A 19,739-nucleotide genomic window follows, 5' to 3' on the forward strand; every position below is an offset into this window, starting at 1 on the left:
CTCCAAGGTGGCGGAGGTGAGCAGGCTTCCCACAGCCCTCACAGTCCCGAGAGTAAGTGAACCTCCCAGCAAAGTCAACATTCCTTTTGAAGATACCAAAGCAACGGGCAATTTAAAGGGTAGGGTTTACCACCGCCACTCTCTCCTGCTCTCCACCTTGCCAACGATGGTAAGACACCTCCCATGTGCTAATATCACACACCCATCAAAACAAAATTCGGTCCCCATTTGTCCACAGAACTGTATTAATCTCCCAGCAAACCAGAATTCACCTCTATGACCGCCACCAAGATGCATCCAGAAATACCATCCTGCTTGTTGCCTAAGGACAGGGAGACAAACCACCCGGGAGCAGGGACCCTGGGGCTACGGCGGGAGGCCTCAAACCACCTCCCCTCCTGGGACTCGGGGTTCCGTTCCGTAAAGCCAAGTGACCACGTGACCATGAGTGTCTCATTTACTCTGTGATCCTAGGTGTCGCGGTTCCCACACTCGAACAGAAATGCCAGAGGCACCACGTCCAAAGAGAAAACTGTCAGCAGGGAAGGCTGAGATGTCCCTTAAAAATCTGAGAGCCGAAGAAAAAGTGTACAGAAAGAGAAAACTAAATCAAATAATTAAATTGATTTAATTTAATTAAGTAAAATTAAATTTAAAAAGGAACCTAAAAGCTGGTGATGCTCGCATTCACTGGCGAGAAGCAGCAGCCCCCGGGGGCAGTTTTCTTCTGAAACATCAACTGCAATAAAATCAAAACACTAACTGGCCGACCTCTCCGAAAGCTCACGGTGCTCAACACGTCCCCCAAAGGCACATGGAGAGAGCAGCCTGCCTTGATCTCCACAGTGACACCCTAATGAAATACTTCTTGGGTAAAAATACTTTTTCAGTCTGATCAGATGAGAAAGCTGTCAAGCAAAAGTATTATTAGGAAAATGTTTGATTTTTTGTTCTTTTAGAAACATTTTGTTGTGAAATATAATATTGATTGGCAAAACTGTATAAAATAAATGTATACTGCTTAATGAATTATTGCTGAAACCACCATAAAGGTCAAGAAATAGGCTTCTGAGAGCCATCCGATGCCCTTGACATGCCCCATCCCAGTCACCTCCCCGTCACCCAGAGTGACCGCTGTTCTGACAGCACGGTGGGCGTTCTCTTGCTTTTATCATTTTACTACCTAGGCACGTAGCTGTGAACACTCTACTTGGACTGTTTGTTTTCAAATATGTCATTACATCTCTTCTGTGAGGTAAAATAGACCCAGTGTAAAACTGACCTTTTGCACCATGTTTGAGTGTCCAGGTCGGCAGTATTCAGGGTGCCGGCGCCGTTGTGCGGCCTCCCCACCGTCCAGCTCCAGGACCCTTTCCTCCCCTTTGGAATTTACTTGAGGAAACCAGGTTGTTTGACTGTAGTTCACCAGAGTCTGGACTGGTGGACTCCTGACAAGCGTCTGTCATTCGAGCTCCTGTACACCGGCAGCAAGGCCTGGAGAGCTGACCAGGCTCCGGGGTGACCACAGGTGGGGCGTGTCCTCCCACGAGGAGGCACATCATGCCTCCTCGCCTCTTGCTCTGCTATGTGGATGCCCACGGCCTCGACCCACTAACCTAGCAGGGCTGCAAAATGAGGCACTCCAGTTCTATCCTGGCCTTCCAACTGTTACCCGAGGTGCACTTCTGACAGAGAAGCTCCCCCTGTCAACTCTTCTTAGACAAACCTGTACAGAGAGGCAGGCTAAGTCCTCATTACTTGGCATTTTCCAAAGATGTGCAGTCCTTCCCAGGAGCACAAGAACTCAGAATGGAAACACAGCTGTCATCCGCGGAGGCTTGAGGGGCCGCCAGCAGCCCCCTCAGGCTGGGCCTCCCGCCACAGACCGCGTGCACCCCGGCAGCTTCCCCACTACAGCCTCCACAGGAGGCTCCAGACCCCTCTGCGCACCCGGCCTGCTCCAGATGCCCCAGATTCTCTGGGTGGGACAGGGGCTTGAAGCCCCTGAGGCGGGCATTAGGAGTGCTCGCTGCCACCGGGCTGGTCAGTTTCCAGGCCAAGGTCATACAGGGTGGGTAGGCAGGTAGATTTTTAAATACCTCACTAATGTTTTACTGATATTTTTTATTCAAATTCTAAATGACAGGATTTGTACTTCATGTCTATTATCTTACATCAATTACCTCCTTTCTTCCACATGAAAATCCTAGCTCAAGACCAGATTCGGATGGCAGACTTAGGTCATCACAAAATTAATCATTTACTTTATTCCACATCACTGCACAGTTTCAGAATACCAATACCCATACCAACATTCTATCAAATTACTGAAAACAGTTTAAAATTACTTTTGTGGGCAGTGACATCATCATAATGGCATAGAAAGGCTTTTCTACTGTCTTCCCCACAAAGAACACCAATTTAGACAATCACCCACCAATGAGAAAGCCTTTGTGGAAGTACGGGGTCCCGTGGAGAAGCCCCAGCACACGGGGGATGCAGAGAAATCCGAGACTGGGCGGACGACTGAGGAGGGTAAGAGGCCTGGTCCGATCCTACCCACGTCACCCCTCAAGCGAGGTGACATGGCTCAACATCAAGGGCACCCCCTCCGCCCCCAATTCCTCCCTCAGGGAAAGAGAGTCCCATGCTCCCTCAGGTGTGCGGGACAATCCCCAAAGAAGTCCTTTTCTTGCCCCAGTCAGAATATTGAGGTCACAAAAATATCCTGAAGGTCTTATTTCTAAATCCAGAACATGATTCAGGATCGCATATAGCATTTTATTGTGATATATATCTTTAATCTCCTTTAATCTAAAACACTCCTCCCACCTATTTTTACAAAAGGGGAATCATTTTGTAAAACCGCCTACTTTAGAGTTGCTGGGAAGATTAAATAGAAATAAAGCAAACGAACTGGCCAGTCAAGACCTTATACGCAGTATCTGACCGTGCTGAATAAATACTAATTCCCTGCCATCTGTCTACAGCCCACACCGAGTCCGCCATGCTGGCCCACATGACAGCTGTATCTACTGCTGTATACTTTTTAAATGGCACCTCATTTCAGTGACCATAGTTAATGTGAGTCCATGCCTGAAAAACAAATTTCCTCCCAAGCCGTCCCCAGGCGGAGGCTTCTGAAACTGTCAGGCCACCTCCAGATCTAACAGGCCCCAAAGGAGCCTCGAGCTTACAGCTCCTGGTTCCTCAGCCGGAGCCACACATAACAACGCATCGTCCACTGGCCACGCCCCGGAAGGGCCCTTTGTGGGCGCTGGGGCCCACCTTTTCCCTCTATAATCTCACCTGGTTGGGTCATAAAGAGTCTGTGTCTCAAATTCTATCATTTGCTATGTAAACACCAGCCAGAGCTTCTATTAACCATTATCAATAAAGAGCATCTAATTAATAATAACCATGCTGTAGTTTACACCCATTTATACCTAACTGAGCTGCCTTACATATACAGACCACCTGGTAATCATGATTCCAGCTCTCTTGGATTCGGTCCTGTCTTAAAGAGAAGAAGGTATCCCCAGGCTACAAATCCCAAACTGCAATTATGCGTCCAGCTTAGAAGGGGAGAGACGCTGCTCCAGAGCTCGGGAACAAAGTACGTCCACGCGGAACACAGAAACCCCGGCAGCCACCCAAGGAGAACGCCGAGGCCCCCTGCAGCCCTCCGCTCCGCCTCTCAGGAGTCACGTGCCGCAGAGGGCCCACGGCGGTCAGCCACCTTCCCTCCACTTCTCACATCCAAAGAGTCTCAGCCGGAAGTCCACTTGCCGCCCCTGGGACAATGTGAGTTACACATTCCTTGGACAGGCCCCAGGCACCATCTATTCTGTCAAAGTCCCTTCTTGGGAAAAAGAAAAGTCAGAACCTCTCTCTGTAACCCTCTCTCTATTTACAGGAAACTGCAGTCCAGTGGTATAAAGCAGTTTCCAAACAGGAAAAAGCATCTATTTCATCTGATATTTTGCAAATCCTGGTATAATGTTAAACCCACTTAATATTTTCAGTTTCTAATGTGTCCAGCAGTAAATTTGTTTTCCCACCTTTGTTAGTGTTTTAAAAGTTCATTAAATTTTAGTATATTATTCAAGGGGCCTCATGATGGTTATTTAAATATTATGGAGGGTACAGGAGAGCAAAGCTAATGTTATGGACTAAATGTGTGTCTCTCCCCTGAAATTCCCATGTGAAGCCCTAGCCCCCAAGGTGGCAGTCCTAGGAGCGAGCGCCTCTGGGAGGTGTGTGTTCAGGGAGGTCACAAGGGTGGAGCCCAGCACGGAAGGGAGCAAGGGGAAGAGGTGCTCCTGCACTCGGCCACTCTGCAGGCAGGCAGCTGCTCGGCTCCACCCCGGTCTGGATGTCGTCAGTACAGGACGAACCTAGACAGATGGGGCCCTTGTCCCCATGAACCTTATCAGCTAAAGAATGGAGGCAGACGAACAGGAAAAATCCAAACAGACACTTCCAAGGAACAAGTCCAGCACACTGCGCAGGGGGCACCAGGAGACCGGCAGGAGGGGCTGACTTAGCTGACGGGTCGGGTGGCCTCTCTGCAGGAGGCATCTGAATGGAGATCTGGGGAACCGTGCATGAGTCCCGCAGAATTGTGGGGGAAAGGCAACCCAAATTAGAGAGGTGTAAGTACAAAGGCCTCAGGGAGGAGGGGCTGGGCAGGCTCCTGGGACGAGGTGGCAGGTGGCTGCAGACACCTCGGAGAGGGGACAGCAAAGACCATTCCCTGTCCAAGGAAAACAACACTGGTACCCGACCTCAGGCCCTCAGGCTCCTATGATGGCCCCACTTCCTGAGCACACAGGTGTCGCTGAGAAGTGGCTGGGAAATGGCCCCGCTGCCAGAGAGACAGGCATCTGGGCTCTGGAGGTAAACCCCACTTCACAACTGACGGCCGGGCTGCGGGCCCGCTGGCTCCCAGCAAGGCTGTGGGGCCCACATTTCTCCCTCCTGGAGGAAGCTTCCCAGTGAGCCCGTTCACAGCCCACCGGGGAGCCGGGAGAGGACCCCGCTCGCGAGAGCACTCTGCCTGTCGCCATGCCCCGCGTCTCTGGCTGTCTGATCGCCTGTTCGTTTCCTGGGCCGACCTTCTGGGCGACAATGGCCAGAGAATGGTCACATGGACAGACTGGAGTCAGGCCTCCCAGCTCTGCCATTCCCTAGCTGTGTGACCTTGAAAAAAATCATTCCACCTCTCTGTGCCTTAATGTCCTCATTTATAAAATAGAGATATAAATAAGAGCCATTTCATGGGGCTGCAGTGAGGGTTAAGTGAGTTGATTTATGCAAACCTCCTAAACATTAGCTACTGTCACCATTGCTCTCCGGGGGACAGACCATACTCCTCCATCCCTGCCCTTCAGGTGCCTGGTCAGCACCTGCTCCACAGGCATAGATAGTTACACGTCATCCGAGGGCAGCGGGGGATGTGCGGGCTGACCCCTAACCGCCTTACAGGTGAAGCGCAGATCCTCATGGCACCCCTCGGAATGGGCATCACTGCCACTTTACACGCCAGGAGATTAAGGCACGGAGAGGTCCAAGTCACTCACCCAAAGACACACTAAGTTCTAGTAACAGAATCCACTGTCTTCAATGATATTCTTCGACTCGATGTTTGTGTCTCTCCACGTTCACAGGTGGAGCCCTGACCCCAGAGGTGGCTACATTTGGAGAAGAGAGACTTTGAGTGGTGGTACAAGTTTAATGGGGTCACAAGGGCGAGGCCCTGACCCCACAGGGCTGGTGTCCTTACACGAAGAGGACGACACCGGAGCTCTCTCCCTGCCACGGGAGGACACGGCTAGAGGGCGGCCATCGACAAGGCAGGAGGAGGCTCTCACCAGAACCTGACGGTGCCAGCACCTGACCTCTGACGTCCAGCCTCCAGAACCGTGAGCAATGAACTCCTGCCGCCCGGTCGTGCTGTCTGGCGCGTGTGTCAGTGCAACCTGAGCTTCCTCGTACGCCCCACAGCACCTCCAGATGAATGCAGAAATGCATCCTTCGTAATTTGCCATAATTATTCTACGACATTTCATCCCTACTCAGCTAGCCCTAATGTTACAAGTAGAAATTCCCATTTTTCTCCAGACTCCATCTCCTTAGAGAAATCACCAGGCTTGGAAGGAAAACTTTATCACCATAGCTGATTAGATCACAGCAGTTTGACTTGAATAAATGCAGTAATTCCTACATTCCACCAATTTAGGATGACCTCCTGGCAAATGAGCACAACATTAAAAAGTGTGAATTAAGAAATCATTTAACTAAAAAGCCCTTTATTACCCTCAGGCACGTACAGTAACTCATGGGCTAAGGAAGCGCCTGGGAGACGTCTCCAGCCGCTTGAGTTAGTGAACGACAAGCAGGTCACAAGCAGAGGGCGGCAGGCGGGAGGGGCCGCAGTGGCCAAGGCGCAGGGGCATGGGCCGTGCTCGCCGAGGTGGGGAGGGGGCTCACCGTCACTGAGATCCTGGAGGAGGCTCTCCTGGCACGAGAAATCCAGCTTCACCCTGATGCTGACGGTGAAGGTGGCGACCTGTCCAGGCTGCAGAGGAAACTGGGCAAGGGTCTCTTCCAGCTTCCAGCTCAAGAAGTCGCCGTACAATTTTTCTGCAACGATCATAAGAGTGATGGTGATGTAACCGAGGCAATATGAGAGCCGCCCGTCCCCTAGCATGTGGATGCATTCTCAGAAAGCCAAGCAGGCCGTTTAAATGTGAGAGGCCAAAGAACCAAGAAAATTCCAGAAACATGGTGCTGCAAGGCAATCCCGTGTACAAGCAGGCGTGGGGAGGGGCACAGCACCACACATGGCACCACGTCATCTCATCTCCTTCAACAGAATCAACACACTCCTCGCTCTTATAAACGGAACCAGAGCTAAACTACACGTCTCTGCAGCACTTCCCACATTGTATCTATAGCCTTACATGGAGAAACAGACCCACGCTAAGGGAGAGCAGTCCTTCCCAGGGCAGACGTCCCCCGGGAACGGGATGGGGGTGGGGTGCAGAGCCAGCGGCCGAGCCTCAGAAGGGCCTGCGGGGGGCCTGCCCCAGCTCCCTGCACAGCCACCTGCCTTCAAACATCTTGCCTTTTAGAGTCCACTGGCCCTGGGTCCCTGATGAACTGGGGCAGGGTGGGGGGTAAGGACCCCTTAAGCCGAGGTTCCTGCTGCACAGTGGTGTGGGGGTGCATTCCTGGACCAAAGTCGGGTCTGTAAGGCCCTGTGAAAACTAAAGGCAAAGGTACCAAGGGGGAGACGGGAAGGAGACGGGGGGCCACCACTTGTGCCTTGTGCAAGCAGCTGTGGCACCTTCATGGCACCTGCTCCTGCCAGACAAGTCCTCTCCACTGGAGACCAGGTGCGGCATCAGGCCTAAGACCACAGCCCAGTAGGAAGTGCTGCCTCGACACCTGCTGACACAGGGGGGCCTGGACGGCCTCATCACAAGCCCCCAGCTCTGCCCTCACCCCGCTCCCATGGGTAAGCTCCCCTCCCCCTCACAGGGACCAGGCCCAACTCCCTCCTGTCCCTGAGTGGCAGGTTTCAGTCCCCCGCCAGCCCGCAGTATTCAAAGAAGTCGGCCACATCCTCCCGTGGGAACCAGGGCCCGCCTCCCCCAGCCTCTGGTGACACTCTGCTCCTGAGGATGACCCATATACGGCCCTGCATGTCACGTGGTGTTCATGTCCCCAGGGATGTGTGTGTGACTAGGAAATCGCTGATCTCTGTCCAATGCTAGGAGTCCTGAGCTTGGCCACCCTCGTGACCTAAGGATGGGACTCTCTTCACCAAGGAGGTGAAGAGGGATTTCACTAAAACATGTCCTTCCCTCCCACCACGAAGGCCCTGCTGTGACCTTCAGCTCCAGTCAGAAGGGCCCAGGTCCCTGCCTGCAAGTATCCCCCCTTCTGTTGTCCCTTTTGTCCTAGAGACAGAGTAGCTTGCTGTCCCAGCTCTGCGTTAACATACCACCTCCCTTTTTATGAACCAAAACCAGGGAAAAGATCTACATAATTCCAGAGCCATTCACCCACTTCCTGCATGGAGGCACCTCAAGGGAGTCAAACAGGGAGGTCCTGCTCTCAGGACCCTGAAGTCAACCTCACCAGACTCAGGGGAAGATGGAGAACGTGACCAAGGCCCACACTGAGGAAGGATCTGTGGAGGGTGCCGATCACAAGAACAGAGACCGGACAGTGCCGTGAAGGCTAGGTGAGCCCCGGCCTTCCTGTGTGTGCCATGCCTTCCTGCGTATGCCGTGCCTTCCTGCGTGTGCCATGCCTTCCTGCGTGTGCCATGCCTTCCTGCGTGTGCCATGCCTTCCAGCATGTGCCGTGCCTTCCAGCGTGTGCCGTGCCTTCCTGTGTGTGCCATGCCTTCCTGCGTGTGCCATGCCTTCCAGCGTGTGCCGTGCCTTCCTGCATGTGCCGTGCCTTCCTGCGTGTGCCGTGCCTTCCTGCGTGTGCCATTCCTTCCTGCGTGTGCCATTCCTTCCTGCGTGTGCCGTGCCTTCCTGCGTGTGCCGTGCCTTCCAGCGTGCTGTCACCGCCCACCCCTCCAGGATGGGCCAGCTCCAGCTGGAACACGCATAAGATACCACGCTCATTCCCAGGGTGTCCCTACAGGGGGCGCGAACACACAGGAACAGACCGGACAGTGCCCCTGCAAGGCGTCTAGGAGCCTCACCACATCCACTCGCTCACTCAGCTGTTCACGAGCCGCCTCGGGCGTGCTGGACCCTTTCCGCATTCACATCACCGCGCTGACCCCCACGCGGCCTGGTGCAGCAGAGGCTATTCCCCGCTGGAAGCCAAGCAGGTGGGCGTTCACGATGGAGGTCACTCAGCTGGTAAGTAGACAACTCGGCATAGAATAGGTGCCTGATAAATATCAGCTGCACTGTAGCATCACTGCTTCCACTAGTTTGCAAGTGTTCTGATGTTCGGTGAATTAATTCCAGCATGTTACTTCAGAACGATCAAGAAAAAGATGGGCAGCTGGGAGAAAGATGCTTGAATTGCTGAGGGTGCTGGTTGGAAAGTGAGCCTCTGATGGCAAGCTGAGGGCAGGGGCAGCTGGGATCCTGGCACCACAGACACAACAACCCTCATCTGGAGGGCGGGCAGACCCCCAGGAGAAGGCTACTCAGACACGACTTCAAAGAGGAGGGGGAGTCAGGCAGGTTAGAGGAGGGGTGGGGACACGTGGACTGGCCCTGCCCTTGTCATGCGTAGGTCTGCACCCTCCCTGGTGTGGCGTCCTCGACGTCACCCCGGAACCCCTCCCACACACCGGCTCGCCATCTCCCTCCTAGACCGTGATCTGCAGAACACGCAGATTCTGGATGTCTGATTATTTTGTTGAGATTGGCAATGGCCTCATCAAGACAACACTGATTCTGTTTTCCAAGTTGACCTGCCCTCTGCCCTGACCTGTAGTCCTGAGAGTCCACCCGGCTGCTGGTCATCTCTGGGTGGTCTGCCAGCGCCAACTCCAAAATGGAAGTCGCTGCCTTCCCTCCCAAACCATTAACAGTACCAAAATCCTCTCCGTGACCCCATAACTCACACTCTATAAACATGAGTTAGCCAGTAATACATTCTCTGCCCTTTTTTCAATCCAGGAAATTCAGCAGTAAATGGCTTTGAGATGCCAGGCTCTGGGGAGCCAGGACAGAGCACGGTGGGTGCTGCCTGCTGGAAGTCCAGCTGCCGTGGCCCAAGAGTACTGAGGCCATGCTCACTTCTTCACGCGGCCTGTCCATCTGCTATAGCGGGGCCGGCCAGCCCTACAAAAGGCAACTCCAGCTAAGCTGCCGAGCCCGGCACAGCCACCCCACCTGAAGAGTCCATGAGGCCACTTCTGAAGCACAGGCACCCAGAGTCCCCAGGTACCCCCATTGGTGCACGGACGGGCAGCGACTGGTGAGGGCCGTGAGGCGCACCTATAGCCGGACCGGCAGCACTGACGTGCCTAGGGAAGGGCAGCCCAGCCTCGGCCTCCAGGCCCCAAGGCCAGTACACACACGCTGTTCCTCCTGCCCAGACTGCCTGGCCAATTTTCTGGCACAATGGCTCCCAATTCATTCTTCCCAGCCCGGTGCTCAGGCTCCTTTCCTCCCACCCGTCCCACACGGCTCCCGTGGGCTCCCGTGTGCACACGTCTGTTAGCACATCACCCCTGTGTTAAGCAGCTCACTCTACACCAGTCAACACATGGAAGGTAGAGACCAGACCCCACCTTTGAAGCTTACATCCCTGAGAGGCAGGTCGCCATGCTGGTTAAGAATACCAGGTTTAGGAGCCAACATGGCGGCGTGAGTAGGACAGTGGGAATCTCCTCCCAAAAACATATATACTTTTGAAAATACAACAAACACAACTAGCCCTAAAAGAGAGACCAGAAGACGCAGGACAGTGGCCAGACTGCAGCTACACCAGCGAGAACCCAGCGACTGGTGAAAGGGGTAAGATACAAGCCCCGGCCCTGCGGGACGCGAGCGCCCCTCCCCCCAGCTCCCGGCGGGAGAAGAGCAGGCAGAGCGGGAGGGAGACGGAGCCCAGGGCTGCCGAACACCCAGCCCCAGCCATCCGGGCCAGAGCGCAGACACAGTACATGCCCAGGGGGCCCTGGATACTGGGGGAACAGGGAGTAAGACCTCTGAGCGGGTGCTGAAGCTGATGCCCCTGTGACAAAGAAAAGCGGGGGCTTTGTGAAAGTCTTAAAGGGACAGGGACTTAACAGCTGGACGGAAACAACCCAGGTCACAGTACAGCAGCTGGAAATTACAGGGAAAACCGGGTGCACTAACCCCCTGGGCAACAGCTCTGAGACCCCTCACGGAGGCAAACAGTCAAGCAGCCCCCCCATCCATCACCCCACCGGGCGCTGCGAAAGCAGAGAAGCAGCCTGAGACAAATTCCGCCCACAGAAAGGGAAATTTCTCCCTCCCGGCCAGGCAAGACACAAAGACCCAGTCTACACGCAATTACCCAGCACAAGCCACTAGGGGTCGCAGTTGCCCCAGTAAAGAAAGGCCAGTAGTAAGTGAAAATTTTGGCCCTCCCAGCTGACAGTCAATAGCACCTGTCAACATGAAAAGGCAAAAAAATATGATTCAGACAAGACTAACCCAGACAGCTTCGGCATCTGCTACATCTTCCCCTGAGAAGGAATCTGGGGAGATAGATTTAGCCAGTCTACCTGAAAAAGAATTCAAAACAAAAGTCATAACCATGCTGATGGACTTGCAGAGAAATATGCAAGAACTAAGGAAGGAGAATTCAGAAATAAAACAGGCTCTGGAAGGACTTCAAAACAGAATGGACGAGATGCAAGAGACCATTAATGGACTAGAAAACAGAGAACAGGAACGCAGAGAAGCTGATGCAGAGAGAGATAAAAGGATCTCCAGGAATGAAAGAATTTTAAGAGAGCTGAGTGATCAATATAAAAGGAATAATATAAGAATCATAGGCATTCCAGAAGAAGTAGAGAGAGAAAAGGGGATAGAAAATGTCTTTGAAGAAATAATTGCTGAAAATTTCCCCAAACTAGGGGAAGAAATGGCCTCTCAGACCACAGAGGTACACAGAACTCCCATGACAAGGGATCCAAGGAGGGCAACACCAAGACACATAATAATTAAAATGGCAAAGATCAAAGACAAGGACAAAGTATTACAAGCAGCCAGAGAGAAAAAAAAGGTTACCTACAAAGGAAAACCCATCAGGCTATCATCAGACTTCTCAACAGAAACCCTACAGGTCAGAAGAGAATGGCATGATATACTTAATGCAATGAAACAGAAGGGCCTCGAACCAAGACTACTGTATCCAGCACGAATATCATTTAAATATGAAGGAGGGATTAAACAATTCCCAGACAAGCAAAAGTTGAGGGAATTTGCCTCCCACAAACCACCTCTACAGGGCATCCTACAGGGACTGCTCGAGATGGGAGCACTCCTAAAAAGAGCACACAACAAAACACCCAACATATGAAGAAGGGAGGAGGAGGAATAAGAAGGGAGAGAAATAAAGAATCATCAGATTGTGTTTATAATAGCTCAACAAGCGAGTTAAGTTAGACAGTAAGACAGTAAAGAAGCTAACCCTAAACCTTTGGTAACCACAAACTTAAAGCCTGCAATGGCAATAAATTCATACCTTTCAATAATCACCCTAAATGTAAATGGACTGAATGCACCAATCAAAAGACACAGAGTAATAGAATGGATAAAAAAGCAAGATCCATCCATATGCTGCTTACAAGAGACTCACCTCAAACCCAAAGACGTGCACAGACTTAAAGTCAAGGGAGGGAAAAAGATATTTCAAGCAAACAACAGAGAGAAGAAAGCAGGTGTTGCAATTCTGGTATCAGACAAAACAGACTTCAAAATAAAGAAAGTAACAAAAGACAAAGAAGGACATTACATAATGATAAAGGGCTCAGTCCATCAAGAGGATATAACCATTATAAATATATATGCACCCAATACAGGAGCACCAACATACCTGAAACAAATATTAACAGAACTAAAGGAGGAAATAGAATGCAATGCATTCATTCTAGGAGACTTCAACACACCACTCACTCCAAAGGACAGATCCACCAGACAGAAAATAAGTAAGGACACAGAGGCAATGAACAACACACTAGAACAGATGGACCTAATAGACATCTACAGAACTCTACATCCAAAAGCAACAGGATACACGTTCTTCTCAAGTGCACATGGAACATTCTCCAGAATAGACCACATACTAGGACACAAAAAGAGCCTCAGTAAATTCCAAAAGATTGAAATCCTACCAACCAACTTTTCAGACCACAAAGGCATTAAACTAGAAATAAACTGTTCAAAGAAAGCAAAGAGGCTCACAAACACATGGAGGCTAAACAACACGCTCCTAAATAATCAATGGATCAATGACCAAATCAAAATGGAGATCCAGCAATATATGGAAACAAATGACAACAACAACACTAAGCCCCAACTTCTGTGGGACGCAGCAAAAGCAGTCTTAAGAGGAAAGTATATAGCACTCCAAGCATATTTAAAAAAGGAAGAGCAATCCCAAATGAACGGTCTAATGTCACAACTATCAAAATTGGAAAAAGAAGAACAAATGAGGCCTAAGGTCAGCAGAAGGAGGGACATAATAAAGATCAGAGAAGAAATAAATAAAATTGAGAAGAATAAAACAATAGCAAAAATCAATGAAACCAAGAGCTGGTTCTTCGAGAAAATAAACAAAATAGATAAGCCTCTAGCCAGACTTATTAAGAGGAAAAGAGAGTCAACACAAATCAACAGTATCAGAAATGAGAAAGGAAAAATCACAACAGATCCTGCAGAAATACAAAGAATTATTAGAGACTACTATGAAAACCTATATGCTAACAAGCTGGGAAACCTAGGAGAAATGGACAACTTCCTAGAAAAATACAACCTTCCAAGACTGACCCAAAAAGAAACAGAAAATCTAAACAGACCAATTACCAGCAACGAAATTGAAGCGGTAATCAAAAAACTACCAAAGAACAAAACCCCCGGGCCAGATGGATTTACCTCGGAATTTTATCAGACACACAGGGAAGACATAATACCCATTCTCCTTAAAGTTTTCCAAAAAATAGAGGAGGAGGGGATACTCCCAAACTCATTCTATGAAGCTAACATCACCCTAATACCAAAACCAGGCAAAGACACCACCAAAAAAGAAAACTACAGACCAATATCCCTGATGAACGTAGACGCAAAAATACTCAACAAAATTTTAGCAAACCGAATTCAAAAATACATCAAAACCATCGTACACCATGACCAAGTGGGATTCATCCCAGGGATGCAAGGATGGCACAACATTCGAAAGTCCATCAATATCATCCACCACATCAACAAAAAGAAAGACAAAAACCACATGATCATCTCCATAGATGCTGAAAAAGCATTTGACAAAGTTCAACATCCATTCATGATAAAAACTCTCAGCAAAATGGGAATAGAGGGCAAGTACCTCAACATAATAAAGGCCATCTATGAAAAACCCACAGCCAACATTATATTGAATAGCGAGAAGCTGAAAGCATTTCCGCTGAGATCGGGAACTAGACAGGGATGCCCACTCTCTCCACTGTTATTTAACATAGTACTGGAGGTCCTAGCCACGGCAATCAGACAAAACAAAAAAATACAAGGAATCCAGATTGGCAAAGAAGAAGTCAAACTGTCACTATTTGCAGATGACATGATACTGTACATAAAAAACCCTAAAGACTCCACCCCAGAACTACTAGAACTGATATCGGAATACAGCAAAGTTGCAGGATACAAAATCAACACACAGAAATCTGTGGCTTTCCTATATACCAACAATGAACCAACAGAAAGAGAAATCAGGAAAACAACTCCATTCACAATTGCATCAAAAAAAATAAAATACCTAGGAATAAACCTAACCAAAGAAGTGAAAGACTTATATTCTGAAAACTACAAGTCACTCTTAAAAGAAATTAAAGGGGACACTAACAGATGGAAACGCATCCCATGCTCATGGCTAGGAAGAATTAATATCGTCAAAATGGCCATCCTGCCCAAAGCAATATACAGATTTGATGCAATCCCTATGAAACTACCAGCAACATTCTTCAATGAACTGGAACAAATAATTCAAAAATTCATATGGAACCACCAAAGACCCCGAATAGCCAAAGCAATCCTGAGAAAGAAGAATAAAGTAGGGGGGATCTCACTCCCCAACTTCAAGCTCTATTATAAAGCCATAGTAATCAAGACAATTTGGTACTGGCACAAGAACAGACCCACAGACCAATGGAACAGACTAGACAATCCAGACATTAACTCAGACATATATGGTCAATTAATATTTGATAAAGGAGCCATGGACATACAATGGCGAAATGACAGTCTCTTCAACAGATGGTGCTGGCAAAACTAGACAGCTACATGTAGGAGAATGAAACTGGACCATCGTCTAACCCCATATACAAAAGTAAACTCAAAATGGATCAAAGACCTGAATGTAAGTCATGAAACCATTAAACTCTTGGAAGAAAACATAGGCACAAACCTCTTAGACATAAACATGAGTGACCTCTTCTTGAACATATCTCCCCGGGCAAGGAAAACAACAGCAAAAATGAACAAGTGGGACTATATTAAGCTGAAAAGCTTCTGTACAGCAAAAGACACCATCAATAGAACAAAAAGGAACCCTACAGTATGGGAGAATATCTTTGAAAATGACACATCCGATAAAGGCTTGACGTCCAGAATATATAAAGAGCTCACACGCCTCAACAAACAAAAAATAAATAACCCAATTAAAAAATGGGCAGAGGAACTGAACAGACGGTTCTCCAAAAAAGAAATACAGATGGCCAACAGACACATGAAAAGATGCTCCACATCGCTAATTATCAGAGAAATGCAAATTAAAACTACAATGAGGTATCACCTCACACCAGTAAGGATGGCTGCCATCCAAAAGACAAACAACAACAAATGTTGGCGAGGCTGTGGAGAAAGGGGAACCCTCCTACACTGCTGGTGGGAATGTAAGTTAGTTCAACCATTGTGGAAAGCAGTATGGAGGTACATCAAAATGCTCAAAACAGACTTACCATTTGACCCAGGAATTGCACTCCTAGGAATTTACCCTAAGAATGCAGCAATCAAGTATGAGAAAGATCAGTGCACCCCTATGTTTATCGCAGCACTATTTACAATAGCCAAGAATTGGAAGCAACCTAAATGTCCATCGATAGATGAATGGATAAAGAAGATGTGGTACATATACACAATGGAATACTACTCAGCCATAAGAAAAGGGCAAATCCAACCATTTGCAGCAACATGGATGGAGCTGGAGGGTATTTTGCTCAGTGAAACAAGCCAAGCAGAGAAAGAGAAATACCAAGTGATTTCACTCATCTGTGGAATATAAGAACAAAGGAAAAACTGAAAGAACAAAACAGCAGCAGAATCACAGAACTCAAGAATGGACTAACAGGTACCAAAGGGAAAGGAACTGGGGAGGATGGGTGGGTAGGGAGGGATAAGGGGGGGAGAAGTAGGGGGGTATTAAGAGTAGCATCCATAGCGGGGTGGGAGAAAGGGGAGGGCTGTACAACACAGAGAAGACAAGTAGTGATTCTACAACAGGTTGCTACGCTGATGGACAGTGACTGTAAAGGAGTATATAGGGGGGGACCTGGTATAGGGGAGAGCCTAGTAAACAAAGTATTCGTCATGTAAGTGTAGATTAATGATTAAAAAAAAAAAAATGCAGTTCCTATGTGGTGACCTCTAATGAGTTCTACACAATGATATAAAGGACATATAAAAGTGTAGGCAAAGGGTCTGTTTGTGTTTATACAGAGGATCAAAGCCTAATTTGGCTACTCCGAAAATGAACTAAGATACGATATGAAAGAGAACTTCCAACATCAGCACTCTCGGGAAGACTCATGCCAGAAGATGATCATCAAAAAACCCCAACAAAGATCCACGCACTGCTACAGCTGTAGATGCACTCATCCCACCAGCTCCTGGACTTGCCATGGTAATGAAGGAGATATCTAAGCTGGCCTGTGCATACAGTAAAACAACAAATTTGACTGGATCTATACTGTTGGAACTCAACCAAGAATTAGGAGAAGTGCAAATTGTAGCGCTCCAAAATCTTAAAACTACAGACTATTTACTGTTAAAAGAACATATGGGATGTGAACAGTGCCCAGGAATGGGTTGTTTTAATTTGTCTGATTTTTCTCAAACTATTCAAATTCAGTTAGATAATAACCATCATATCATTGATAAGTTTTCACAAATGCCTAGGGTGCCTAACTGGTTTTCTTGGTTTCACTGGAGATGGCTGGTAATTACAGGTATGCTTGGGTTATGTAACTATACTCCTATTATGTTAATGTGTGTGCGCAATTTAAGTAGTAGCTTAAAACCTATACATGCTGAAGTTACTCTACAAGAAGATATGTCAAGGAAATAATCAATCTTCCCATGTTTTCTTCCGCCTGCTACTTCTATAGCTTTTCTTCTTCCTTCCTAATTACAACGAATTCTTAAATAGAATTCGTGCCTCATATCAAATTTACCGAGTATCATAACTCCTCCAAGTGGTAAAGATACCTCAAGACAAATGCTGGGCATAGAAGCCACAGGGCATAAATATGCAAAGAAATAAAAAGCTAACCATTTCAAACAATAAGGCTTCTCTCTCACTTACCAACTTAACATTTCCCTGTATGGCCCCGGAAGATGACTGGTTAGCCAGAGACGGGTAAGATTCCTCAAGGGAGGAACAACCTAAGACAGGCACAGTCGCAGGGGGGTCATCAGGTGAGAAATTGGGGATCAACAGAGGTGAGGCTTAGAACCTCACCCTCCCTGTTCTGAGAGAAATCTTCTGCATACGTGGATGTTTTATTGCCCTTGTCTAGCTTGGATTAACACATAGTCTACAGGCACACACCTGATCATCTACATTTGCTCTCTTACAACACTAAACTATGTTTTCTACCTTTATGTTGTATCTACCTACCACTTCAGCATTTTATTAAAAATAATAAAGAGAGAAATGTGGTATCCACATATAAATCAAGTATAAAAATCAAATGTGGACGGGGGCGGAAGATGGCGGCGTGAGTAGAGCAGCGGAAATCTCCTCCCAAAACAACATATATCTATGAAAATATAACAAAGACAACCCTTCCTAGAATAAAGACCAGAGGACACAGGACAATATCCAGACCACATCCACACCTGAGAGAACCCAGCGCCTCGCGAAGGGGGTAAGATACAAGCCCCGGCCCCGCGGGAGCCGAGCGCCCCTCCCCCCAGCTCCCGGCGGGAGAAGAGCAGGCAGAGCGGGAGGGAGACGGAGCCCAGGGCTGCCGAACACCCAGCCCCAGCCATCCGGGCCAGAGTGTAGGGCCCTCGATACTGGGAAAACAGGGCAGTAAGAACAGTGAGCAGGCACTGGAGGCTGGGAGACAGAGGACATAAGAAAAGCGCGCGACCAATTTTTTTTTTTTGGCTTTTTTGTTGCTTTGTTTTGGCGAGCGCTGTTTGGAAGCCTTAAAGGGACAGGGACCCCAATATTAGGGAAACAGGGCAGAAAGACCGGTGAGCAGAGGCCTGAGGCTGGCACCGGAGAATAAAGAAAAACGAACGACCACCTTTTTTTTTTTTTAAATAAAAATTTTTTTTTTTTTTTTTAATTAAAAAAAATTTTTTTTTTTTCTTGTTTTTTTTTCTGTGGTCGTTGTTTTGTTTTGGCGGGTGCTTTTTGGAAGTCTTAAAGGGGCAGGGCAGGCCACTTAATCCAGAGGTAGGGAATCCGGGACCTCTGGGCACCCTAACCCCTGGGCTGCAGGGAGCAGGGAGGCCCCTTACGGAGATAAATAGCCTCCCAGCAGCTCCTGCTCCAACGCGACTCCACCATTTTGGAGTAGCTGCCCGAGCCAGGCCACGCCCACAGCAACAGCGGAGATTAACTCCATAGCAGCCGGGCAGGAAGCAGAAACCCTGTCTGCGCGCAGCTGCGCAGCACAAGCCACTAGAGGCCGCTGTTCTCCCAGGAGAGGAGGGCTACAAACCAACAAGAAAGGAAGTCCTTCCAGCCGTCACTCGTCCCAGTTCTGCAGACTATTCCTATCACCATGAAAAGGCAAAGCTACAGGCAGACAAAGATCACAGAGACAACACCAGAGAAGGAGACAGACCTAACCAGTCTTCCTGACAAAGAATTCAAAATAAGAATCATAAACATGCTGACAGAGATGCAGAGAAATACGCAAGAAAAATGGGATGAAGTCCGGAAAGAGATCACAGATGCCAGAAAGGAGATCGCAGAAATGAAACAAACTCTGGAAGGGTTTATAAGCAGAATGGATAGAATGCAAGAGGCCATTGATGGAATTGAAATCAGAGAACAGGAACGCATGGAAGCTGACATAGAGAGAGACAAAAGGATCTCCAGGAATGAAACAATATTAAGAGAACTGTGTGACCAATCTAAAAGGAGCAATATCCGTATTATAGGGGTCCCAGAAGAAGAAGAGAGAGGCAAAGAGATGGAAAGTATCTTAGAAGAAATAATTGCTGAAAACTTCCCCACACTGGGGGAGGAAGTAATCAAACAGACCACGGAAATACACAGAACCCCCAACAGAAAGGATCCAAGAAGGGCAACACCAAGACACATAATAATTAAAATGGCAAAGATCAAGGACAAGGAAAGAGTGTTAAAGGCAGCTAGAGAGAAAAAGGTCACCTATAAAGGGAAACCCATCAGGCTAACGTCAGATTTCTCAACAGAAACCCTACAGGCCAGAAGAGAATGGCATGATATATTTAATACAATGAAACAGAAGGGCCTTGAACCAAGGATACTGTATCCAGCACGACTATCATTCAAATATGACGGTGGGATTAAACAATTCCCAGACAAACAAAAGCTGAGGGAATTTGCTTTCCACAAACCACCTCTACAGAACATCTTACAGGGACTGCTCTAGATGGGAGCACTCCTAGAAAGAGCATAGCACAAAACACCCAACATATGAAGAATCGAGGAGGAGGAACAAGAAGGGAGAGAAGAAAAGAATCTCCAGACAGTGTATATAACAGCTCAATAAGCGAGCTAAG

The 19,739-nt window shown here is 48.3% G+C and overlaps 1 protein-coding gene across 9 annotated transcripts in view; it reads right to left on the bottom strand.

Moving 5' to 3' along the window:
- Nucleotides 1-19,739, bottom strand: part of TRAPPC9 (trafficking protein particle complex subunit 9) — a 615,203-nt gene that overhangs the window by 405,924 nt on the left and 189,540 nt on the right. For 8 of the 9 annotated variants that reach the window (XM_057497647.1, XM_057497644.1, XM_057497645.1 and 5 more), the window contains one exon: nucleotides 6,493-6,645. The exons of the other annotated variant lie outside the window; for it this stretch is intronic. In XM_057497647.1, coding sequence (XP_057353630.1) covers nucleotides 6,493-6,645 — 153 coding nt within the window. The remainder of the gene's footprint in view (nucleotides 1-6,492; nucleotides 6,646-19,739) is intronic. 9 annotated transcript variants of the gene reach the window in all.

Source organism: Manis pentadactyla, chromosome 3, assembly GCF_030020395.1.
Source record: "Manis pentadactyla isolate mManPen7 chromosome 3, mManPen7.hap1, whole genome shotgun sequence".
In the NCBI taxonomy this organism is placed as follows: Eukaryota; Metazoa; Chordata; class Mammalia; order Pholidota; family Manidae; genus Manis; species Manis pentadactyla.